This window comes from Rhipicephalus sanguineus, chromosome 11 (assembly GCF_013339695.2).
Source record: "Rhipicephalus sanguineus isolate Rsan-2018 chromosome 11, BIME_Rsan_1.4, whole genome shotgun sequence".
NCBI classification, from domain to species: Eukaryota; Metazoa; Arthropoda; class Arachnida; order Ixodida; family Ixodidae; genus Rhipicephalus; species Rhipicephalus sanguineus.
The window spans coordinates 45,924,629-45,949,684 of record NC_051186.1 but is presented as its reverse complement, the minus strand read 5'-3'; the positions used below and the strand labels follow the sequence as shown (position 1 = coordinate 45,949,684).

Below are 25,056 nucleotides of genomic sequence, written 5' to 3'. Positions count from 1 at the left end.
TTGTCTTGAATGAGGAATCAAGCATAGGTGGTTTTTGCAACCAGTGTCTTACTCCACAAAGGCTTCACTAGTAAACACGGGACAATACTTGTCGCGTGCTGCTTGTCCCATGCTTCGCTGTACTACATTCTGCAGTTCGATGTTCTATGAGGGTTGCGTAAAAACGGTCAACAGTCCGGAACGCAACAAACAGGTTCCTTCCCGAGACCGAGAAGCGTTGATTCATGATTTCGAGAAGCCTTCACCCCCGCACCCAGACCCGACCGATGCCTCAGCTCCCTTTCCTGCAACACGAGACGAGGAGGAGGGGGAGGGGGGGAGCGAGACCAAGCCCGCGTGACAACAACCTCAGTTTGACGCCTGCTCGCTCGAGTCGGCCGCGGAATCGTAGAGACCGCTGATAAAATTAAGTCAACCGGAGAGAACGGAGGGGCGAGGACCGAATCTCCCAAGCCTATGATGAAGGAGAGAAAGGGTAAAGAGAAGAGTTTTGGGGGGCACGGCAGCTACCCACAACAACAAGGACCGCAAGGTGCCATGAGTGAGGCATACGTGGGGAGGAGGGAGGTGGAGAGGAGGAGGGGTGTAATTAGCGACACGCCCCATCGCTTGCCTCCGCTTTAGCGACCCCCACTTACACCAGTCACCTTCCTGCGCAGCTCAGTAACCACAGCAGCCGCTGATGCGTGAAGCGGGAGCAGTCTTATCTCGCAACGGCTTCGCGCCCGGCAGCCATGCGTGTGCCCAATGCTGAGAGCCGCGGTGGCGAGAGGAAACGCCACGGTGCGCCCCGTCGTTACGATGCAGCCGCTTCCACCGATTCCGCTGCCGAACCGAGCGTAGCCGTGACCATGGCTCAGTGCGAGTGCGGTGCAGTCGGCGACTGGGGTGACGGCCAAAAAATGTGGAACCTCGTGGCGTCGCTTTTAGGTTCCGAGTAAGTGCGCCATTCCGTTCTCTTTATTTCGCTCTTCTAGCAGACTCGGTCCGCGGCGGATTGCACTGCCCCGTCATCCACCAACCCCGCCGTGCTCGTCCGCAAGAACGACGCTTGGTGTCGTAAACACAATTAGTACGGATAAGAAATGTACACGGTAGCGGGACCGCTGCAACGACGAGATAAGTGGGGGCTACAGGGGGACCCTTTGCAACTAGCCTCTTGGTTTTCTCGAAGGAATAGAAAGCCGTTTTTTTCCTGCAGGGGACGATTTGTGCCACAACTGAACATTTTGCTTGTCAAACTGCGCACATTTGCATGCTCAAATAAACTATGAGCTAAAACAGCGAAAGAAATGTCGTTTTGCTTATGCACCATTTCCGAGCCACACCTCAATGACATCGACGCACACTAGGAATATTCTTGTCTAAAGGTAAAAGCTTGTAGCGGTTCTTATAGTAAATGCAAAGCCACTTTTGTTTTTTCTTGTTAACTTCATATTACAATGCTTGAAAGACCTTTGTGAAAATGCGCTGTTTTCACAAACTCTCCGTCCTTTCATCTGACCATTCTGACCTAGCAGTAATCTGGCCTTTTGGGCTTGATTTCGATATCCCACGCAAATGCTTTTCGCAAGCTCAAGATAGTGAGATTAGCGTATCTTGAGAATCGCTCTGGAAACAAATAGCGCGAAAAAACGTGGGACTAGTAGAAGAAAGCAACAGGACAAGCGCATTGTTGTTGCTTTCTTCTACTAGTCCCACGTTTTTTCGCGCTATTTGTTTCCAGAATGAATTACCAACTCGCCCAACAGTCTATCCTTTTGAGAATCACAGCTACTTGGACCAGAGCTGACGCAGTTGTCTTTTTTTTCCCTGCGCAGGCTCTGTCACCGTAAAGCGTTTCAGTCATGTTAATCAGAAGTGCGATGCTATAAAAATGTCCTTCAACAACTATACGACATATTCTACGCAAGTGTAAAAAAATGGAACATTTTTCTGAAAATCTGGCTAACCCATCTAAATTTGCAAAGCAGCATTTTTTGTCATCAACGGCTTTTCAACGTGGAGTCACAAAAACATCAAGTTTTGTTAAATGCTTGCTTGCTTTCCGACTGGTTAACCCATATATGGGCAATGTAGGCAGCATTAGAGACATATCAAACGGGCATTGACAATGCACAGTTATCATGCTGTTTCCACCCAGGCTTAGCCTATGCGTGAGACAACACTTGTCGTACAAAATTCACGGTTTAGGTACAGCCCCTCATTCAGCAGCCAGACAAAAACCATCACAAGGGAAAAAAAAGCGTTCCCTTGCTGTGTTGTTTCCTAGATGTAATAGGAATACCACACACTTAGACGAGGATGGAGTAAGCGAGACAACACAAGCGCTTGTGTCGTCTCACTTACTCGCATTAGCGTATTTGTTTTTTTCTGCGAAGCTATTTCCCCAAGGAACCTACCTCGCTTTCTCTCAAGGAACCTACTTGGCTTCACGCTTATTTCAAAATGAAGAAAGACTTGCAATACCGCGACAATTCTCATACGAGTTAATTCGCTCAAGCTACGTATGATATTGATTATTTATGTTCCAACGAGAAAAGTGCATAAATCTATGGTCTTGCAGAACCTGACATTGGCGAGGCCCTCACCGATGAACAGCACGGTGGTGAGCAGGGCCAGCGACACGGAGCGTGCCGTGGCTGCCGTGCTGGTCTCTGCCGAGCTATGCATCTCTGTGCTTGGGAACCTGCTGGTGCTTTTCGTCTCGCTCTGGGACGAGCATGTCAAGCAGCACCGCTCAAACCTGCTGGTCGTCAGTCTCGCGATTACCGACCTCCTGACGGCCACACTTGTCATGGTGAGCAAACGAAGACTTGTTACGACCAATGACATGTTGCCATAGTGAGAAAACAGAGACTCGTTATGGACAATGGCCCATTGTGATTGCTCTTGTCATGGTCAGCAAACGAAGGCTTGCTACGGCCAGTGGTGCATTGTGATCACACCTGTCATGGTGAGCAAGCAAAGACTTCGCACGACCAGTGGCACGTTGCGATTACTCTCGTCATGGTGAGCAAACAAAGAATTGCAGCGGCCAATGGCACATTCTGACTATTTTTGTTATGGTGAGCGAACAGAAACTTATGGCAAAATGTGCATTGCAGTTGCTCTTGGCATGGTAAGCAAACAAGAACTTGTTATGGCCAATGACATGCCATTATTCTTGTCACGGTGAGCTAACACAAACTTATTACGGCAAACAGTGCATTGTAATTGCTCTTGTCATGGTAAGCAAACAAGTACTTATTATGGCCAATGACACATGATTATTCTTGTCGTGGTGAGCAAACGAAGACTTCTTACGGCCAGTGGCACATTGTGACCACTTGTCGTGGTAAGCAAGCTAAAGCTTTTTATGGCCAATGGTGTGCTGTGATTACTGTTGTCATGGCGACCAAATGAAAACTTGCTATGCCAATTAAATGGCACAGTGCAGTTACTTTTGTCATGGTGAGCGAATCAAAACTTGTTATGGTCAATGGCATGTTACTATTCTAAACAAAGGCCCCTTCCGCAAGTTATAGCTATCTTCTTACATGCACATCATATTCTTACATGTGCAGCATCTTCTTATATGCGCTTAAAACAAGAAAAAGTAACTTTTTTTTTTCATTCATGTCACTGCAGACTTCTGTCTATGTGTCATTTCCAACATCTGCCACCATGACTTTGACTGGTTACTGGCTGACATTCTCAAGGCTAGTGATAGTACACATACCCAGATACCTAAGAAAGCAGGTGGGTGCCACAATGGCTAAGTTGTAGCATCGCTTGTGTAATGCAGAATATGTGGATTCAGCTCCCACCAGTGGACAGTTGTCCTTACGCTCACTTTAACGTTTTGATTAAGCATCACAGTTAACGTTCCCCTACGATTTCCCTGGCCTTATTGTCCGTTGGCCTCATGCAGTCATCACAAACTAGAAAGTAGAGCCCTTTGGTTGCAGTTATTCTTCTGATACCAGAGTTGTTCTCTTTCCTGTCATCAACTGCCTTTTTGTGCCACATAATGTGCATACTAATATCGTAGTTACGTGTATCACCACGCATACGAAGCACACACAAAACAAACTAGCCTGCCATTGCATCCTAATCAACTCACCCTCACGCTACACTCCACAAGCTCTCTACACGTGCACAGGCTTTGTCAATGATCGTGGCACAAGCCCATTGATCCGCATGGCTTGGCGCGTGGCTGTACGCTGCATAACTAACGCACTGAAACCAGTGCAGCACCCACATTGTGCCATCGCTCAAATGCGTGCGCGTGGCTTGGTACATCGCACGAGCGAGCTGTGGTCGGCAAACGCGACAAGGTCGCGCTTGAGTAGAAAATTACCATACGCAGGTCGCGGACCACACAACAGCTGCTCCTGACGCTTTGTGAATGCACGGTTCATAACACGTTTGGGAAACTAGGTGCGTGCTCCGACACTTGTGCTATGGCCTTCAGATTGAGAGCTGCTGGTCATGTAAGGTAAATAGTGAGTAAAGCGATGTGCGACAAAGCTATTGCTTGTAGTTACTGTGATAATATTAGTTTGCCGTTCCGGCGCCCGGGGGCGTCGATGTTGCAAGGAAATAAATACGGCGCACATGACCGGCCAGTCATGTGTGTAACCCGCCAACGTACGTGTGTGTGATTTGGTCCGGTGACCGGCATGGCCCAGGACTACCCGGTTATCACAAGTGGCGACGAGGTCGACTGACGAACCGCACGGGCACAGCACAATCGCAAGTCGTCATGCCTGTCGTGGGGAAGCTGGATTCGTTCGACCCGAGTACATCGGAGTGGGCGGAATACCGTGAGCGGGCCGAGCTGTACTTCATCGCGAACGACATCCCGAGCGACAAGCAGACAGCTGTATTTTTGACATGCTGCGGTCCAGAGACTTATTCTCTGCTACGAGGCCTCCTAGCACCAAGCAGGCCCGCCCAAGCAGGACTGACCGAAATTTTTACTACACTTGGCAAGCACTACGCCCCCCGCGTATCAGAAGTAGTGGCAAGTTTCAAGTTTTTCTCAAGGCATCGAAAAGAGGGGGAGACCGTAAGTGACTACATTGCCTCGTTGAAGAAGTTAGCCGAAGACTGCAATTTCGCAACATTTCGAGAGCGCATGTTGCGCGACCAGATAGTCAGCGGAATCAATGACGTAACCATGCAAACACGGCTGCTGGAAACGACGTGTTTAACCTTCGAAACTGCGAAGGACACCGTCGTAGCGATGGAAGCTGCGCGTAAAGATTCACGCGCATTGAGCCGTCAGCAAGCACAGCTACTATCTGACGAAGCTCCGGAGCAAGCGAACGTTGTCGCCTCGGGGAAAAATGATTGCTGTTGCTTTCGTTGCGGGGGAGGTCATTCTACGCGTTCGTGTAGGCACGGCAACACGATCTGTCACAACTGCCGTCAAAAAGGGCACCTTGCAAGAGTTTGCAGAGTTCAGCCGGGGAGTAGAAATGTCGACCGGAGCCAGTCTAGTCGCAGCCGGTCTAGTCGCGTGAACAACCTGGGCGACCTGCCTGTCTCTGCTGAAGAGCCCGAAGTTTTCGACTTGTGGACGCTTCACACAGCTAGTTCGGAGCCAATGCGCATAGCGGTTGAAGTTAACGGCGTAACGCTCGATATGGAGTTGGACACCGGCGCAAGTGTGTCGACCATTGATGAAGGCAAGTTCGCCGAGCTTTTTCCGTCGGTGCCGTTGGAGCCATCGAGTGTGCAGCTGAGAAGTTTTTTCGGCGACATGAAACGCGTCCAGGGAAAGCTGGAAGCAATGGTCAAACTTGGCGACAAGGAGCGCCAGCTGCCACTATTTGTCGTGAAAGGGGCGTGTCCTACGCTGTTTGGACGAAGCTGGATGAAGGCCTTCAAGCTAGGCATCGCTCAGACGGAGGGAGTCAACGTCGTGAAGTCTACGGAAGACCTGGTAAGCCAATATCACGAAGTTTTTTCGGAGCAGCTTGGCACGTTTCACGGCGTTGCAGCTTCTATATCCGTACAAAAGGGCGCGAAGCCACGTTTTGTCAAGGCACGTCCGATACCATTTGCTTTGCGTGATCGCGTTTTTGAAGAACTACAGAGGATGGAACGGGAAGGCGTTATCAAACCGGTGAAAACGTCTCAGTGGGCCGCGCCCATCGTTCCTGTATTGAAGCGCGACGGCCGGGTTCGGGTCTGCGGCGATTTTAAGACTACCATAAACCCGGTGACAGTCGTCGAGTCCTACCCCATTCCTAGGATTGAGGAACTTTTTGCGCGGCTTACAGGGGGCAAGAAGTTCACAAAGCTTGACTTGCAAGACGCCTACCAGCAGGTCCCACTCGATGAGAAGTGCCAAGAGCTAGTCACCATTAACACTCCGAGGGGGTTATACCGATTCACAAGGCTGCCGTTCGGGGTTTCATCAGCTCCAGCTATATTTCAGCGAGAGATGGAAAATCTTTTGCACGACCTTGACCATGTCGTAGTGTACTTTGACGATATTCTGGTCACAGGAACCAGTGACAAAGAGCATTGGGAGAACTTGGGCCGAGTGTTGGATCGCCTGAAAACCGCGGGACTGCGGCTGAAGTTATCCAAATGCGAATTCTTGAAACCAGAAGTCCAGTACTTGGGTCATATCATTAGTGCGGCTGGGCTGCGTCCAAACCCGGCTAAGACTGAAGCAGTGCTGGAAGCCCCCGCACCCCGAGCGGTCAAGGAACTTCAGAGTTACCTCGGGTTGGTTAATTTTTACAGAAGATTCTTGCCAAACCTTTCTGCCGTGTTACAGCCGCTCAATAGTTTGTTGGCGTCGGGAACACCGTGGCGCTGGGAAACTGATGAAGAGCAGGCATTTCGGAGAAGCAAGGAGCTATTGGCCTCTGCTGCTATATTGGCACACTTTGACCCAGGAAAGCCAACTGTGCTTGTCACTGATGCCTCTCCCTTCGGTATTGGAGCAGTACTGGCGCAGCGAGAGCCATCTGGAGAAGAGCGCCCCATTGGTTTTGCTTCCCGCAGCCTGGCAACCGCGGAGAAAAACTACAGCCAATTAGACAAGGAGGCATTGAGCCTTGTATTTGGCGTTACAAAGTTCAGGCAGTACTTATGGGGCCGGCATTTCGAGGCCGTCACAGATCACAAACCGCTGCTCGGCCTGCTCGCAGCAGACAAACCAGTTCCCGAATCCTGTTCTCCGAGAGTGCTAAGGTGGGCCTTGCTGCTGTCGGGGTACAGTTACGACCTGAAGTATAGGCCGGGTTCACTAATTGCACATGCCGACGGGTTAAGCCGGCTACCTCTGCCAACTGCCGAATTTGTTGTTGACTGCCCTGCCGAAGTGTTAATGCTCGAAGGAGCATACCCGGGGGTACTGTCGTCAAATGCTGTTGCGGCAGCTACCTCCAGAGACCCGGTGCTGTCGAAAGTAAGAGCAGCGTTGTGGTCAGGCTGCCAGACAAACCTAGGGTCAGAGGGAAGACCCTACGAGACGCGCTTTCATGAGATGAGTGTGCAAGGGAATTGTCTATTGTGGGGCAACAGAGTCATTGTTCCAAAATCCTTACAAAGAGAAGTCCTCCAGTTGCTGCATGAGAGTCATCCAGGACTGTCCAAAATGAAGGCAGTTGCGCGTAGCCATGTGTGGTGGCCTAGCTTGGATAACGACATAGCGATAACCATTCAAAGGTGCCGTATGTGCCAGGAGCATCAAAGAGTGTCACGACCAGTGCCTGTCATGCCCTGGCCGTTCCCGGAGAAACCGTGGTCACGGCTGCATGTGGACTATGCCGGTCCTTACAGGAACACCTATTTTTTTATCGCAGTCGATGCTTTCTCTAAGTGGATTGAAGTGTTCCCGGTCTCGACACCCTCGGCTGAAGCAACTATTTCCTGCATGCGAATTATGTTCGCAAACCAAGGCCTTCCAGATGTGGTCGTGTCGGATAATGGGCCAGCATTTACCAGTGAACTCTACTCCACATTCCTCAAGAAAAACGGGGTGAGGCGAATGCTGGTGCCACCGTATCATCCAGCGTCTAACGGTGCTGCAGAGCGGGCAGTGCAGACGGTCAAAAACAAGTTGCGGAAGGCTGGCCCTGGAGATATTCGCACTCAAATTGCCCGCATGCTCCTGACTTACAGGTCAACGCCTCACGAGGTCACGGGTTGCTGTCCGTCGGAGCTGTTGTTGGGGCGGAAGCTGAGGACTGCGTTGGACCTGCTACACCCAGACCTCAGGACTAAGGTGCTACAGAAGCAACTTAAGCAGAAAATCAGATGCGACCAAGGAACAAGACCCAGGGTTTTGGGTCACCCTGGTGACCAGGTGTTCGCAAGGAACTTCCGTCCAGGTCCTGCGTGGCTCCCTGCAGTCGTCACCGAACAACGCACTTCGTCCATGGATGTTCTACTGGAGGACGGACGGCGTTTAACTCGACATCTGGATCACATCCGCCAGCCCCCTGAGGAACTAAGTGCAGACAACCAAGAGTCGGGCAGCCCAGTAGCTACAGGTCTGGCTCCAAGCTTGGACGTGGGTCAGAGGCAGCTAACTCCGGATCGCCTTCACGACACCGAGTCTAGGCAAGATCCCAGGGAAGACGTGGCGAGGGAAACGGAACTTGCTGTCACAACACCCAGTACTCCTGTCCTGCGTCGAAGTGCCAGAATTCGACGACCAGTATCGCGCTACTCACCTTGAACAAATTGTTTGCATCCATTAATAAAGGGGGGAGGGATGTGATAATATTAGTTTGCCGTTCCGGCGCCCGGGGGCGTCGATGTTGCAAGGAAATAAATACGGCGCACATGACCGGCCAGTCATGTGTGTAACCCGCCAACGTACGTGTGTGTGATTTGGTCCGGTGACCGGCATGGCCCAGGACTACCCGGTTATCACAGTTACTTTTTATTATTACTTTTTATTACTATTTTTGTAGCATGTGTTATCGAAATCATTGTTGGGCAAGGGTGACACTTGCAGTGCTCATTTCTTAAATTTCCCATGAAAGACATGGAATCTGTGAAGGTGCTATGTCAACATTTAAAAAAAACGTCAGAACAAAACAAAACTTACATACCACACAGGCTGGCACCTGTCATTAATGATGTTACCACTTCTCAGTCTGAATTCAATGTCTTGAATGTATACTTGGCACAGATTAATAAGTCGTGTACTTATTTCTCACTTTTCTCTACCCGTGTGAAGCAATCTGTACTTTGTGCAAGTCAACAACGGAAGTTTTCAGAGTTTTAACTCTTAAACACAAAGCTGTACAAATTCAGTAGACTCACAGTAAATGGAAATCTATTAAACAGAATTGCTGCTTAAGTGGAACAACTGCCCCTAGTATGATTGGTTTTATACTTGAATTAAACAACCCTGTTCATCTCTCAGTAATTGGAACTCCTGTTCAATGGAACATGTTTCCCTGGTCCCTTCAAGTTCCATTTAACGAGTCTACTGTACTCAAAAGGGTATTTCCCCTCAAAAGAGCCCTTATCTGTTCTGTCTCGAGTCCTGTAGTTACACGTCCTTTTGCATTTCAATAAGCATGTACCAACTAGCCCAATGACAAGTTTTATTCAAAAAAGTCCCGAGCTTCACTCAAGTGAACTTTTCATCATCACTGCCTCCGCTAACAGCCCGAACATCCATTGTTGCAGGTGCCATCGGTGTGCGCACTGACCAACGATGGCTGGCCATTGGACAACCCGGGCTTCTGCACCTTCCACGGCATCCTCAACTACTGGCTGACGTCAACATCAAGTGTGACGCTCGCCATGATCGCGCTCGACCGTGGCGTGGCCATCCACAAGCCGCTGCAGTATGTCCAGCACTGCACGTGGCGCCGCCTGGTACAGATGGTGGCACTACCCTGGACACTCGGCATCGTCTTCGCCGTCGTGCCCGCTATTCTGGACTGGACCGCATACCAGTTCGACAACATCGTCTGCGACGTCGACTGGCATCCGCGACGCGAGCACGTCATCTACTACGCGGTCACCTTCTCCCTCTGCTTCGCCGCGCCAGCGGCCATTGTGCTCGTGCAGTATGCGCGCATCCTCGCGTCGGTGCGTCGCTTGCGCTCAAACTCGGTCGTGAATCCGCCAGTGGTGGTGGTGCCGAAAGGTGGTGCCTCCAATGGAACGCTGTCCCGCCAGTCGTCGTTCCGGCGCCGGGCGGGGCAGGGGAACCAGAAGATCCTCGTTAGCATCCTGGCAGTGATCGTCATCTTCTTCGTCTGCATCACGCCCTTCTGCTGCACGAAGCTCGTCAAGGTGCTGCTCGGGCCCAAGGCCATTCCGGACTGGCTGGACATGCTCTCGACCGTGGTGCAGTTCCTAGCGTCCGTCGTGAACCCCTTTGTGTATTCCATCGGACTCAAGAGCTTTCACGAGGCGCTGTGCAGACTGTCGCGCAGTGGACGACACAGACTGCTGTGGAGCGCTTCGGTGTGAGTGGCCAAAAGAGACGAGAGACAGAGACTGGAAAATGCTTTTGCTGTGCTTGTATGCCCGTAGAGTTTACGTAGAGAAGAATACATTAATTTGCCTCCATCGATGATGGCTACTAAAGAGTGTTACGCACATTCATATCCAGTGTAGAAAAAACCTGCGAGACGAGAGAACGTGCTCGAAGGAGTCGATGTAACGAACAATCTAGCATTTGCATTAGACATGAATTGAGTAGGACAAGTACAGGTGTGTGAGAAAATCCGGAATTACATAACATCAAATTTCAGACATAAAATAGGAGATCGAACAACGTATTGAATGTATTCTTCAATACGTTGAAGAATACCTTCAATGAGATATTCAATGCGAAGCCTCTAAGGCGGGCCGAGTGAAGCGTTCATGATGTCTTAATGACATGTCACAGTGTTTAGCTCTGGAATGTGTGGAATGTGTCAAATGAGTTGGAAACACAATGACTTGAAAATGATAAAAGACTGCCCGGAAAGCCGTTCGTCCTCAAGATCGTCTGTTAAGAAGGCGTTCCGACTTCTGCACAGGCGTACAAAACCACGACTCAATTCTGGTCAGAAGCTGTTCTGTGAGGTTACCAACTGAAGCGTGGGTATTTATATCACTGCAGTAGTACAATAATTAAGCAGCCGGCATTTACTTCCTGACACTAAAACATCCAAGCCGCAATTCCACTGGAACTAAGTTCCAACGGCCACATCGGGTGGTGCTTGGCGATTTGCTGGTTAAAGGGAAGTTAAATAGAAACATTAATCAAGCTGTGTTAGCAAACAGTGTTGCTTTAACAGCAAAATGGTAGCTATTCCACGATGGGTTGGGTTTTATAAGCTAGAAAAGATGCAGTAAACAAAACACGGCTGGTGATTAACAACATTGTTTCAAGAATAGATCATCGTAACGTCAAGAATTTTGACAGCATCTGCTTGGGTCTGCTTTATTAATTACTGGTTAAGGAGGACCCAGTTTCGTTCTAAACGAGCCAAGGCCTCAGCCTCGAAAGTTTTGACATTTCCTCAGTCAAGGTGGCTTACGCTATACAATAAGATACATTAAGAATCGTAATGCTATGACTACGTACAAGTTATATGGTACTAACAATGCATCATGTCCGAGTCTAGGGCAGTAGTAGAAAGAAAAGCCGAGCTAGTTGGTACGATCACACTGTAGAATAGCACAAAGCTAGACAGGGACACAGGCTATGTGGACAATACATCTGCCTAGCTTGTGCCCTGTCCACGTCTCTGTCCCTGCCCATTTTTCATGCTATTCTACGATGAGGCAATTGCACGATTTCCTACACGTCCTTTTCTATGCCCAACTACAGTGGAACCTTGCTTATAACGAAGTAGCATTTGGACCATAAATTAGTTCGTTATATCCGATATTCATTGTAACAGCATAGATAAAAAATCAGTTCTAGCAAATCGGCACTCCGGCTCGCACAAAAATCATAGATTCGAAAACACAAATCCCATCCTATCCTGGATATTTTTTTTTCTCACTTTGGGCGTTAGCGGTTAGGGGTGGCGGTGGCAGCGGACAACTACGCCACCAAAAGCAGCTGTTGTTGTGATCTCCTAACACCAGATTTGTACACGTTACAAAAATTAAGTAAGCGATTTGAATTACAATTACTTGCTTTAAAACATAATGGATTACAGTGGTCAATTACAGACCCACAGAAGTAACGGAACAATTACAAAAGTGTAATCGATTACTTTTGCGTTACTTTCCTTCAAAATTTTATTGCCGTAACACAACAACACAAGTTCACTGAAACTAAAACAAACTAGTACTGTGGCTTGCATAGTAGAGAGCAGTGTTGCGGAGTTGCCACTCCGGAATTGGAATGACTCCGGAATCATTCCACATTTTCGCGACCCCGGAATGGAATGGGGACAACACTTGGAGGAATGGAATGGGAATTGAATTAAGCGCCTTTTGCACGGAATGATATGGGAATGGAATTACGTCTTTTTTCCGAAAATAGAGGACGTTTTCGTCTACGTGCTGTCTTTAAAACTTCAGACATTAGTAAGTCAGAGACTCGAATTTAAATATAAAGCAGTAAATGGCTTGGCTGATTACAAGCATGGTACAGCCGCCCAAATCTTTAGCTATCCTGCGCGAGCGCCGACTTTTTTGTGCGTCAGCGCCGTACAACAGAGCCAAGTTGCAAATAGGGCGAGAGTAAGCGTATGCCCATGAAGCGCGCTCAGCTGGGCCCGTTGTCTGCTTGGCCGTTCCTTCGTCAGAACGTCGCCCCGCATTAACTCACGGATAAGTCACACGCCCCCGCGCATGAGATAAGCTGACGAATGTGGATCGTTCATTTGTTATCTGGCGACGCAAACGCTTTTTTTTCCCTTGTAAGAGGGGAAAAAAAGCTTCCCTTAGTGATGGCATTTCGATATGTCTGAAGCATTGAAGCACGTCTGGCGTGGATATCGGCCCTCTTACAAGGGAAAAAAAACATGTTACCAAGCAACTATCCCTCGACCTTGGCAACATGTTTTGCGTACTTTTGCAGTTCTTAATGCATCTGATGACACCAGCTTATGGGGCGTTCATTCTTAACAAGATGCCTTTCCTACGTTGAGGAATTACAGGAATGGAATTAAACTGCCCAGCCATTCCCGGAGTCGGAATGGGCTAAGTTTTTTCATTCCTAGGAATTGAAAGGAGTGGACATGCGGCAAGTTCTAATTCCCTGGAATGGAATTGGAATGAAATGGAGGCGCTGTTGTGCCGGAGCAGGTGACCGAACGTCGAAGCAGGGATCAACCCCTGCATGCTTTGTCTGCAATCCGGGGAAAACGGCGTCTTCACCCGGCCGGCCCCGTCAACTGACGCCAGTCGTTCTTCAAAGCTGCCCAGCTATGGAAAGGCTGCTCAACTCCTGCGGTGTAAAGGAGGTTCAACACCTGCGGCCGGCGGATCGTCAAGTTAGAAGACAGCCAACACCTGCGGCCGGCGGATCGTCAAGTTAGAAGACAGCCAACACCTGCGGCCGGCGGATCATCAAGTTAGAAGACCGCCAACACCTGCGGCCGGCGGATCGTCAAGTTAGAAGACAGCCAACACCTGCGGCCGGCGGATCGTCAAGTTAGAAGGAGCCAACACCTGCGTGCGGCTTCTGGCAGCTCGTCGCAATTGATACTCCTGGCAGCGCGCCGCAATTTGGAGAACTTGGATAGGAGCCCAACACCTGCGACCGGCGGACAGTCAGCAGGACAATGGACGGCTAGACGATTTAAGGCCGTGCCGGTCCGTGGAAGGGGAGAGAAGGAGATCGGAGAAGGAGAACGACTCGAACGGAGTCGAACCAGCCGACGTGGTCGGGCTGGCAGTCATGTTGCCTGGTAGCAAAAATATGTAAATAGTTGTACATAAAATCTTTTCCTTCTTCACCTTGCCATTACTGACTACTCCGAGCACGATAGCGATGGGCCACGCAACCTCATTCCTAACAGTGGTGGCAGCGGTGGGATGCCACGACCTCGTATCCTACGCCGCGCACCCGAGGGGCCCTACTCCAGTCGTAACAGCGCCCATTCCGGAACACTGGTAGAGAGAAGACTGGAGGCTTGTGTGACAGCAGGGAGGCTTACTGTGACTTTTGTGATATAGTGTTACACATTGCTAACTTTCAACAGGAGTTGTTTTTCAAAGTCGTCGTCGCTGATTCTTCCATGTTTCCTCGTTAAGAGGTCAGCTGCTACACTGAACACTCTCTCAACGCATGCGCTGGAGGGAAGGGCGGTATAGCGTAGGAACACCTTATGCACCATCTCGTAGTTGCGCAGTGCTTCGATGCTAGTGTCCATGTCCTCTATGAACCATCGCGCTTTGCTGTTGCTGGAGCTTGTGTAACGCGTTGCAGGTAAGACCAAGGAAAATGTGAAAAAAATAGGCTCTGTATGGACCCCCCTCTGACAGGACAGGCAGCCCCTACAGAGTGGTTGCATATTTTTCGGGACGAGAACTGCTGTAAAAGACTGGATACAACTTGAAAAAAAAAAAAGCAACTGATTACCACTAATCAATTACAAGAAAATGTAAATGAATTATCCATAACGTTACAGTCTTGAAAAAGTAATTGATTATATTACAAAATTACCAGAAAATGTAATTGATTACAAGTACTAAATTACTCTGCTTAACACCTTTTGCTGTAAAATGGAAGCCAAGGTTCCTACCTCTCCCTTCTGGACGTTCATGTTCTGTCCCGTGAACGGGTACAGGGCCTTCACTTGGGGCACCTTGCGCTCCTCAACAACCGTCTGCACTGCCTCCTTCTCGACGACCTCATCGACCCACTCCTCGACAGGGACTAGTTGAAGCTCTTCCGTCCACTCGTCCGAGGGTTCCGCATCTTCATTAATCGCGTCCAGGTACTGCAAGAAGGCGTGCAAGACAACATGTATGCACCTACGAACTATTCCTATTTCTGTTTACGAACACTTTAGGCTAGCACTGGCATTTATCTGCCTTTCTATGAATGCAAGAGGCGGTGGAATCAATTGAGGGCACAAACAGGCCCAGCTAACCGCTGTTTTTAAGGGTGTGTCTTTAACAGAAATGCAGCACTTCCTTGTGCCATCTAGACTTGAGGCCCAAAGAAAAAATAAATGAAGAAAGAAACAAAGCAAGCACTCGACAACAAAGCTCAGAGAACGCCTACTCACAATGGCCAGGGAGTCCACACCGGATCGCACCATGCGGTCAGCCTGGTCCCGCAGCCGTCGTATGTCGGTGCCGTAAGCGTTCATCTCACTTTCCAGGCAGCTGTGGCGCTGAAGAAGCGCCTGGGCACTGGGCTCGTCCTTGCCGTAATCCTTGCTTGAAACGAGGGCCAGTTTCTCACGCACCCACGACTCGGCTTCATTCGCATCCGCATGGTACTGTGAGCAAAGACACATCAGATAGACGACAAACCAGTTAATGTGCCAGATCAACCAAATGCGAACCAGTTATGAACAAGGCTTCGCAGATAGCAGAATATGAATTGAATACGAATATTTAATTTTAGATACATAACTGAATATAATAAATAATATATGGGTACATTTATTCGCTAAAAGCTAAAAAAAGGACTTGTACGCCATTCTAGCAAAAGCTTAATTACACAAGTGTCTGTTGCTGTTTTCTCAGGCGCCCTCTTTTCAAACAGAGGCTGGTTCTCACTGTCGTCAGTGGGCGGGGCGTCTGCCGGTTGACGTTGCGCATCTGCTTCGCCGCGTCGCAAAAGACATAGCATCCTCATTGGCCGATAACCGACATAAATCGCGAGCGGCATTCGGATCAGATGCAATTCTTGCCACGGGGTGCTGCCACTTGCCAGCGCCACGCTCCTCAGTCTGCTAACTTTACAAGGTAGCCACACTCGCGCACACGAATCACAGCAGGAGAGAGATCGCGTTTCATGACGTGCGCTGACGTAACTTCTCTCCCCAGTGCCATCCCTCCCCGTGTAGCTTCCAGTGTGCTCGTCGGCACGAGAAAAGAGAGAAAGCGCTGACAGTGTGCGCCAAACCCTCGTAACTCCGCTCATTCTTGACGGATTCGAGAAATTTTTGCGGCAATCAATTCGGGAGGGCAGTAAACTCCGATACTGAGGTCGTTAGATCATTACTTGGAAAAGTGGTTCATGACCCCTTTAAGGACAACAATCAATGGCCCCTATGTTTTTCCTGGCCTAATTGCCTGTTCGGTTCATTTGGCTGTTTCTACGTCATTGACAGCTTGACACCTTGGTCAAAACTGTCTTAGGCTTAATGCACTGCATAAGAGCACTTGCAGGTTTTGACATTTGGACAACATACCTGGAAAGCCTCGTAGGCATCTTCCAGACGCTTCCTCTTCACGGCTGCTAGGTCGGCCAGCTCGGCCCAGCGCTCGCGGAGAGCCTGCAGGCGCTGCTTGACATCGGCGCTTTGGCTGTGGCGTCCCTCAAGCAGCTTCTCACCAGCCAGGATGAGACGCTGGATGTGGCCGTCGTGGCCTCCGATCTCGGCTTCCAGTGCCTGCAACGGTCGCACTTTTCTGTCAATGATTGTTGACGACCGAGCGGCAGCGCAACACATCGCAAAGCTTTGGCAACTCGAAACAACATTGACAATGTTTACAAGTCGTAACAACAGCAACCTATCGCAATGCTTTCACAACGTGTAACCACTTCGAGACTTCGGAATTTGTAATAGCAGCAATATATCGCGACACACTGATAATTTTGACAGCTTGTAACAATGTTGATAACACTTAGAAGTTGTAACAGTAGAAATGTATCGCAATGCTTTGACAACTTGTAGCAACAGTGCCAACTTGGAACAGCAGCAGTACCACATCAGAAAACTCCTTTCTCTTGTTTCCATGATACAACGTCACACATTAAAGGCAACATCACAAAAAATGCCAGGCTTGCGCCAGAACACGTGGCACGGTCACAGCGAAAGCTGGAAGAGTCACCTTTCTAGAGCCCGTTGTATACTCTCTTGGGGCAACCAATACAAGTACGCTTGCAAGGTAACCACTGCACCATAAATCATCATAATTTTTTTGAAGTATATAGGGAAGCACCCACTACGCCATTATTTGTCATTCTGCGGAGAAGTGAGGTACCCACTACACATCTGTAAGGCATTATGTAGATTTTGTTGATGCTGTGGCTGATGAAGAATTATGGCTGAGCCCTTTCTAATGGGTTGGAAGCATTCAACGACCCACTCGTTATGCAATTTGCATTGTGTGACGCCTGGTTGTTATTCTACTCTTCTACCACGCTATATTACATATGTTAACTGGATTTCTTGCCCGACATGATGCCTGTATAGGGTGTTTTTGCGAATGAGTTTCAAGCACCACCATGGCTCTGTGGAAGAATACTCGACTGCCATGCAGAGGGCCCGTGTTCAAATCTCATCTGATCCTGGTTATTTTTTTCTGATTTAATTTTTTCTTATTTCACGTGATAGTGGTTACGGATACCGGCGGCGTCGGTGGCGGACAACTACAGCACCAAAAACAGCTGTTGTTGTGACCTCGTAACAGTTTTTGCTGTAAAAGTTTAGTGCTAGAAAACAAACATGCAGGAATAAACACACATGATGACAAACGCATGCTACGCTGGTGAAAATGAGATAGACATCTTCTAATCGGACTGTTCATCCAAGCAAAAGAAGCGTTTCAGTCACCACTGAACTACACAAAATGCACTCTTGCCAAATATCTCCCAAGACGGCTGCCTACTAATCAATACACGGAACAGAGGCGTCCTACCTTGTGTTTCTGTTGGAGCGAAACAAGAGCCAGCAGGTCTTTGCCGGCAACCACGGCCTTGCAGATGCGCTGCTTCTCACGGATCCAGGCCTCCTCTTCCTCGTGATCTTGAACGAACTGGAAGTAGGCCCGCCACTCGTCGAGCTGCCGTCGGCGCCGCTTTGCCAATTTGCCAAGCCTGCAGAACAAGAGCGTAGAGTGAGTGGCGTACATATGGCCACTAGAAAAAACAGTGTACTACTTAGTTACTTTCTTTTTAATTGCAATGAAGACTTGCTCTTAATAACTGGGTGTGTGCATGTGTATCAGATGTGCGCTGTGGGGCCTATGTTGCGTATAAACTGAAGCAGTAGCTTGTGGAATCAGTTGTCATGCATCCAGTGGTCACAGTTGACTGTGGCATTGTACTGGTGGCCGGCCTAGCAGAAGGCTGCTGTCAGAAATGCTATGCTATCAGGCAACTGGTTTGACGACTGCCGTGAAAAGTTCATCAGTGACACATGTTATAAAATTATCGTACAGGACGGACCTGAATGCCACATGAGATAAGCAATTCTGCAAGTGCCAGCTTTGCTTGTCTGAACAATTCGCTGAAATGTTCCTTTGCTTTCTGGGCACAGGTTGGCCCAAAGATTCTGCCATGCTATACCTTCATGGCCATTCGATATTTCGGACTCCGCCTGCATGAATGCGTACTAATCCATCTACCGAGACGAGAAGGAAAAATGACACATCCTTATTTTGATACACTGCCAGCACCTCCACAAAACCAAAAGTAGGAAAAGATGGTAATTATCAAGCCAAAGCCACGAGACAAGCTAAGCCACAAAGTTTTCAATGCTGCATTTGCACATTTGTAATGCCGGTTGCACATCTTGAGCACTAGCGTTTCATAGCATTAACTTGGTTCAACTTGACAGCATTCGTAAAATGGTATGAATGACAAAGATGAAAATATGAACAAGCCCGTTATGTCATTCATGTTCTTTTTGTTCTCGCTGCTCATGCTATTTCATGATTCAAAGATTATCGGTATGCTATTTTGTAGCAAGAACATTCACTGACGCCAACGTTTCATTGCACGTTTCGAAGTTTGTCAATGGACAGGGCGACGGTACACCCATGTTATTAATGCAATTGTTCAGCCATGAGCAATGGATGGCGAGAGTTTCATAGGACCAAGCTGAAGGCACTGCAACAAAACATAGTGGCCATAGCCTTAGTGAGCACTCACGTGGCGTAGTCGGCATTGAGGTCGTCCAGCTTTCGCTGCAGCACGGGCCCTTCTTTGTGGCCCTGCTTTAGCAGAGGCGCGGACTGCTGGGTGAGCCTGCGGATCGCCTCGCCCTGCGACGCCAGGTTGAGCTCGTCCAGGGCGTGTTTCTGGAGCAGGTCCTCAACGGCTAGCAGGTGACAGCCGTACTCATCCGACAGGAAGCTTCCCTGTTATGCAAGATCGAGCAATCAATTCATCACCATCATCATCATCAGTCTGACTATGCTCACTGCAGGGCAAAGGCCTCTCCCATGATTGGCCAATCAACTCGGTCCTGTGTTTGCTGCAGCCACCTTATCCACGCAAACGTCTTAACCTCATCTGCCCACCTAACTTACTGCCTCACCCTCGCGCATTTGTCTTCTCTTGGAATCCAGTCGGTTACTGTTAATGACCAGCATTTATATTGCCTTCACGCCACGTGCCCTGACCATGTACATTTCTTTCTGATTTCGACTAAGATGTCCTTAACCCCCATTTGTTCCCTGACCCACTCTGCTCTCTTCTTGTCCCTTAAAGGAGTACTGACACGAATTTTAAATATTTTCGGATTGTCGTTCTAAATAAAAACACTGGTGTTGAGAACCCTCAAAAAGGTATCGTGATGCCTGGGAATACATTTAATGTATTTTTAATACCACTTCCTTAATAAAGCACTTTTGGTTTCGCTATCAAGGGGGCGGCTTCGCAGTGGCGTGTAAACGCAGTCTGAAATCACAGGGAGACAGCAACTCGCGACATACTAGCAGCAGCTCTGTCTGTCACACATGGTGCAAGTAAACAATGATGAATAAATTGTCGTCCAGCGACTACAACAGTGCTTTCCATGATTTAGGCCGCATTCAAGACGCAGAGTTCCCAAATCTGGCGAACTGTGTTGACTCGTCGTAATAATGTCCATTGCGATGGGGCTGGCTTTCAGATGCTGGGTGACAAAAACTTTAAAATCAAAGTAACATATTTTATACGTGTCGTCTGGCTCCGGTGTGTGCAAAGCGTTAACACTGCGTACCAAGGAAACTAAAAATGCTCCTTTTGCGATGGCTCAAAGTCGTGTCAGTACTCCTTTAAAGGGACACTAAAGGCAAACGACAAGTTAATGTGGATTATTCAAATACCATTCCAGAAACCTCGTAGTACTTGTTTCGTGCCAAGGAATTACTTAGTTTGAAAGAAAATCACGTTTTAGTGGTCTGCATACTGTTAGTGTGCAATTCAAACCACCTGTCCACGAGAACAGCCTTCTGATGTGGCCATGCTCGCCCTTTACTCGCTTTGCTGCCCGAGAGCCGGCACTGCGGCGCAACGAAGCAAGGGGCTTTAGCAAAGCACAGTCTGGTGAAAACGAAACGTGCTTCTCTCTCAGGGGTAACGTCAAGAAGTTATTTTTTGCATGAATGAGACTGAAAGCTGCACATTGTATTTTATTCCATCTTGCAGTGAAATGTTCATTCTTGTCATTGCACTTGTGTTCCAGAATGTCCCACTGGTGGCGCAAATGGAGTCATGCATTTACCTTAATTTCTCAATTACTGAAGCGCTGCTGTGTAGTATAATATTGACGTTTTAGACATTCTCAAGCATTGACCTTTCACTCTGACATAAATCTTTATTTGCCTTTAGTGTCCCTGTAAGGTTACACCTCTCATTCTTAGTTTAAGTTGACAAGTGCTAAGCACACGAGTGTGCAACTATGAAAAGTAGGAACAGAGACTGCAATGCACATCTAGCAAAAGGTCCATGCATACCTCAACTTCCTTTATCTCGCTGTGAAGGGTTTCTGCCTCTCGAAGCATGCTCATAAGCATGCTGACATTGTTCAGCGTCACACGATGCTTGTTGAGAAGATCCAGCAGCAACTGCCACCGTCCCATGATTTCTTTCTCCCTGAAGCAAAGGAAAATAAAAGACATTAAAAATTATGTTGAAATGAAATCATAGCATGAAGCGCAAAACTTACAGGGGAAGAGCTCTGGCTTAAAAAAGTTTGATACTTTTCTAAATTAAATTTCAGGGTCTTAAGTTCCAAAGCCATAATCAGATTAGGGTAATGACCCAACTTACTTGACTCGAATCCTTGATTTTGCGTGGTAATTTTCCGCCTCCAGTTGGTCAGCCATTTTTGTCAGGTTCTGAAACCTTTCCTCCTGTGTAAAGAAACAGCAAACAAGAGAGTACACACCAGATTAATTTTAAACTAAGACACGAGTGTTTTAAACTCAAACTAAAAACTATTCGAGACTATTTTTGTGGGCAGTCGTGCACCAACAAAACTGTGTAAGTATGCAAACAATACGAGATTTCCAAGGCTGGTGGAGCAGGCACAAAGTGACGAGAAGCTGTCATTCAGGGACTGTAGCTGGAGTAAACATTTACTTGCTGGAGTCAACGCTTACTTCCTGGAGCCAAATTCTACAACAGTACTTCTCATCGTTAGGACAAAGACAAGTCTCCCCACAGCCGGGATTCGATCCCGCGACCTTCGGGTCAGCAGTCGAGCGCCATAACCACAAGACCACTGCGGCGGGGCATGTAAACAAGGCAATTTTCACACCCAAGACAATTCCCACTTACCCTAGCCAGAATGTCGGCGCTGATGGCTTCGTGCTTCTTGACGGTCGCCTCGACCTGCGACAGGTTGCTCCCGTAGCGGGGGTCGGAGAGCACCTGCACCATTTCGCGGAGGTAGCCCTCGCGCACGGCGCTCTTGCGGTCAAAGCGGCACGCCAGATTCTCGAGCTTCTTCTGCCGGAGCAACTCCTCGCGCAGCGCCACCTCGCGGGCGTGCTCGGCCTCCTCGAGCTGCTCCCACGCTCGCTGGATGTCGTGGGCCATCTTGCCCTCGGGCGGCACGTACAGGGGCCGGCCCAGGGCCTTCTGCTTTGTCTGGATGTCGAACAGCAGGGCCTCAATGTCGCTCCGCTCTTTGTACCTGTAACAAATAAGTACAGTAAAATCTCGGTAATTCGAATCTCAAGGGGGAGTGATAACATTTGTATCACGCGAAATTTCGCATGATCAAAAAACTAGTGAAATCTGTTTTCAAACCCCAATATATGCACAAAGCATTTATTTCCACCGAAAGAACTGGCATATCTCTTTCTAGGACACACACAGTAGTTCTGAAAACAGTAATTCTGTTTCCAATTCATGTGCACTAGCCACACAAGTACTTCCGGAGCTCCCGGAGCACGCTGCTGTTGTCCGCAGGTCAATGGTTTTGTTAACCATCCTATCACATGTCGCAACGCAAAAGCCGTTCTCAACATTCTTTTGGCCCCTTAGATACAATGACATTCAGCGTGGGAATTTTACGGATTCGTATTAGACCATACAGAAAATTCGTATCAGCTGGGTTCCTATCACCAAGATTCTACTGTAATGTCATTGTTACTATTGTCACCGTTGTTATCATTGTTATCGTTATCTGCCAATACAGTAGACTCTCGTTAAATGGAACCTAAGGGACCAAGGAAATATGTTCCGTTCAACAGGAGTTCCATTTACTGAGAGATGAACAACTTTGCATTATTCCTGTACGGAACCAATCATATTAGAAACAGTTGTTCCATTTAAGCAGCAATTCCGTTTAAGAAACTTCCGTTTGCTAGGAGCCTTCTGTATTACGTCCACTGCAGAACGAAGACCTCTCCCAATGATTGCCTAACTGCCCTGTTTTAACAGAGCTGATTCCATTTTATGCCTGCATATTTCCTTATTTCATCCCCTCATGCAACTCACTGTCACCCTTAGCCACGTGTCCCATCTCCAAGTATCATTCCACAGCTCTAACTGACCAACGATTATCTGTCCTATGCATTAAATGGCCTGTCCGGCTCAATTTTCTCCTCTTAATGTCAAATAGGATTACGTCTGTCTGCTTTGTCATCCACCTTGCTTTCTTCCTGCCTCTTAAAGAACCCCTATGATCATTCATTCCATCACCTGCTGCAAAGTTCTGAACTTCTCCCGTCTATTTGTTGGTAATATGCATCGGTACACATGATAACAAGCCTCTAACAGAAATTATACGGAACACGATGTATCACAAGAGGAATCATTTTAGGAAGTCAAGGGTCTGGCAAAATCTGACACGGTCGGGATGAAACATTGACACAAAAACTTCTTTTTTCACAGACGTCGACCAAGGTGAAAATATGTTTATTGACGTTTCAACAGCCAAGCACCCTAACCACTGCACCATCGCAACAGCTCCATGTATGTCACTCAAAGTTCAATAACATCTAATTAGCGAATAGTGCAAGAATGCAACCAGGGTGCACTCACTTGGGTGGCTTCTCGACCGTGCGGTACTCCTTGAATTTTAGCAGCTCCCCCTGGATTCCCTCCAGGGAGTTCGGGAAGCAGTGGTCCTGCAGCTCAGCCGTCTTAGCTTGGATCCACTCCAGGAGCTTGGACGTTAGCCGCTCGTACATGTACTTCTGCCGGTCGGCGTCCATCATTTGTGCGACAATCTGTGGAAACGATAAAGTGCGAACATATTGTTAAGGGGGGAGAACAGAGAATATACTTACATAATGTATGCAGTAACTTCGGCGACTGACAAGATTGCGTCTAGATCACAAAATCCAGAAGCATCCTCTTCTTTCAAGTCATATTCATCGTCCCTTTTAATGATAATATCTGGGGTTTAACGTCCCAAAACCACAATATGATTCCGAGAGAAGCCGTAGTGGAGGGCTCTGGAAATTTCGACCGCCTGGGGTTCTTTAACGTGCACCTAAATCTACGTACACGAGCCTCAAACATTTTCGCCTCCATCGAAAATGCAGCCGCCGCAGCCGGGACTCGATCCTGCGACCCTCGGGTCAGCAGTCGAGCGCCATAACCACTAGAACACCATGGCGGGCCATTCATTGTCCCTTTCAGCCCATAACATTATGCAGCTAATTAAACCATACAATCTTTACTCAATATGTGGACCATACATGTATAATTCAATTCTTATGTGGACAGCTTGCTATGGGATAAAATTTTTACACGCTTTAGGCTGGCAGGAAAGCAACATTACTCACTATGTAACATATCAACGTTCTTTTCTATACTATGATTTGGAGTGTACTAGTTTCATCACATACCGTTATCACTGCCATAAAAACTAACGATAATGAGAAATTATTGATTACACAGGAAAGAAACAGGTAGGACTAAATCTACAAATCATTTTTCACAGTTATATTCACTAACATAACGCAACGTAAAAAAAGTTTGTAGACGCATACGATTCCTGAAATGAGCACGAGTTTTCTATCATGTCTCATAATGGCTTAATTTTTAAAAGCACCTTTTATATAATGGAGGATGGCTTTAAAGAAAGGTTGGGATTATTGAAATAGGAAGTATTGAATTTGCTGGATTACGATGCAATTCATAAAAGGTAAATGAAACGAACAAAAACTTGTGCAGAAACGACTGTCACTGAAATAAATAAATATTTGCACAGGAACAAATGTCACTCACATTGGCGATACGCCTGCCCTGCTTCATCTCGTTCTTCATGCGGGCAAACGTGTGGTAGTAGGATGCAACGTACGTCATGACTGATTTCTCGTCAGGCTTGTTTGTGTCGATATCTGGATGTAAACAAACAAAGAAAACAGACAACTTGGTAAATGTAAAGAAAAAGCTCCCACTTATCACCAAACCTCGCAGAGAAAGTTCAATTCTCAGAAATGTTGCAGAAGTCATTACTGATGTCTGACTCTGAGAATGCAACGGCAGTTTTGCATTACGGCATACTGTGACATCAATTTGTAAGTGTGTATGTGTTTATTGTGTCTGCAGCACATCTGTAATATTTGGTGCTACCCTGGTACTTAGATGATTTGCTGTCTGAACAACAACCAAGCGTAAACTATGTGTTAACAAATTATATCTGCAATTTTCAAGTTTTGTATACAGTACTTCATTAAAATAAGACGTCATTCACACCTCCTGATCTTGCTGTAGGTATTAAGTCGAGTATTTAATTTACATCACAAAAGAAGAAATGTCGCATTTTGTGA

The 25,056-nt window shown here is 47.8% G+C and overlaps 2 protein-coding genes across 3 annotated transcripts in view; one reads left to right on the top strand and one right to left on the bottom strand.

Annotated features, from left to right (window-relative positions):
• Window positions 1-25,056, bottom strand: part of LOC119375492 (spectrin beta chain, non-erythrocytic 2) — a 220,566-nt gene that overhangs the window by 91,059 nt on the left and 104,451 nt on the right. For both annotated transcript variants that reach the window (XM_049411038.1, XM_049411039.1), the window contains exons 7-16: window positions 24,512-24,624; window positions 23,318-23,505; window positions 21,605-21,962; window positions 21,095-21,177; window positions 20,779-20,917; window positions 18,989-19,197; window positions 17,755-17,932; window positions 16,302-16,502; window positions 15,165-15,380; window positions 14,676-14,873 (exon numbers count right to left, since the gene is read on the bottom strand). In XM_049411038.1, coding sequence (XP_049266995.1) covers window positions 14,676-14,873; window positions 15,165-15,380; window positions 16,302-16,502; window positions 17,755-17,932; window positions 18,989-19,197; window positions 20,779-20,917; window positions 21,095-21,177; window positions 21,605-21,962; window positions 23,318-23,505; window positions 24,512-24,624 — 1,883 coding nt within the window. The remainder of the gene's footprint in view (window positions 1-14,675; window positions 14,874-15,164; window positions 15,381-16,301; window positions 16,503-17,754; window positions 17,933-18,988; window positions 19,198-20,778; window positions 20,918-21,094; window positions 21,178-21,604; window positions 21,963-23,317; window positions 23,506-24,511; window positions 24,625-25,056) is intronic.
• Window positions 646-10,559, top strand: LOC119375496 (beta-3 adrenergic receptor). The gene is made up of 3 exons (XM_037645682.2): window positions 646-937; window positions 2,567-2,800; window positions 9,655-10,559. The coding sequence occupies exons 2-3, from the start codon at window positions 2,594-2,596 to the stop codon at window positions 10,447-10,449; spliced, it is 1,002 nt and encodes a 333-aa protein (XP_037501610.1). The 5' UTR covers window positions 646-937; window positions 2,567-2,593; the 3' UTR covers window positions 10,450-10,559.

Coding starts and splice junctions, on each gene's coding strand:
- LOC119375496 (XM_037645682.2), top strand. CDS start 2,594: ATGAACAGCACGGTGGTGAGCAGGGCCAGCGACACGGAGCGTGCCGTG. Junction 2,801..9,654: donor TGACGGCCACACTTGTCATG/GTGAGCAAACGA, acceptor CCATTGTTGCAG/GTGCCATCGGTGTGCGCACT.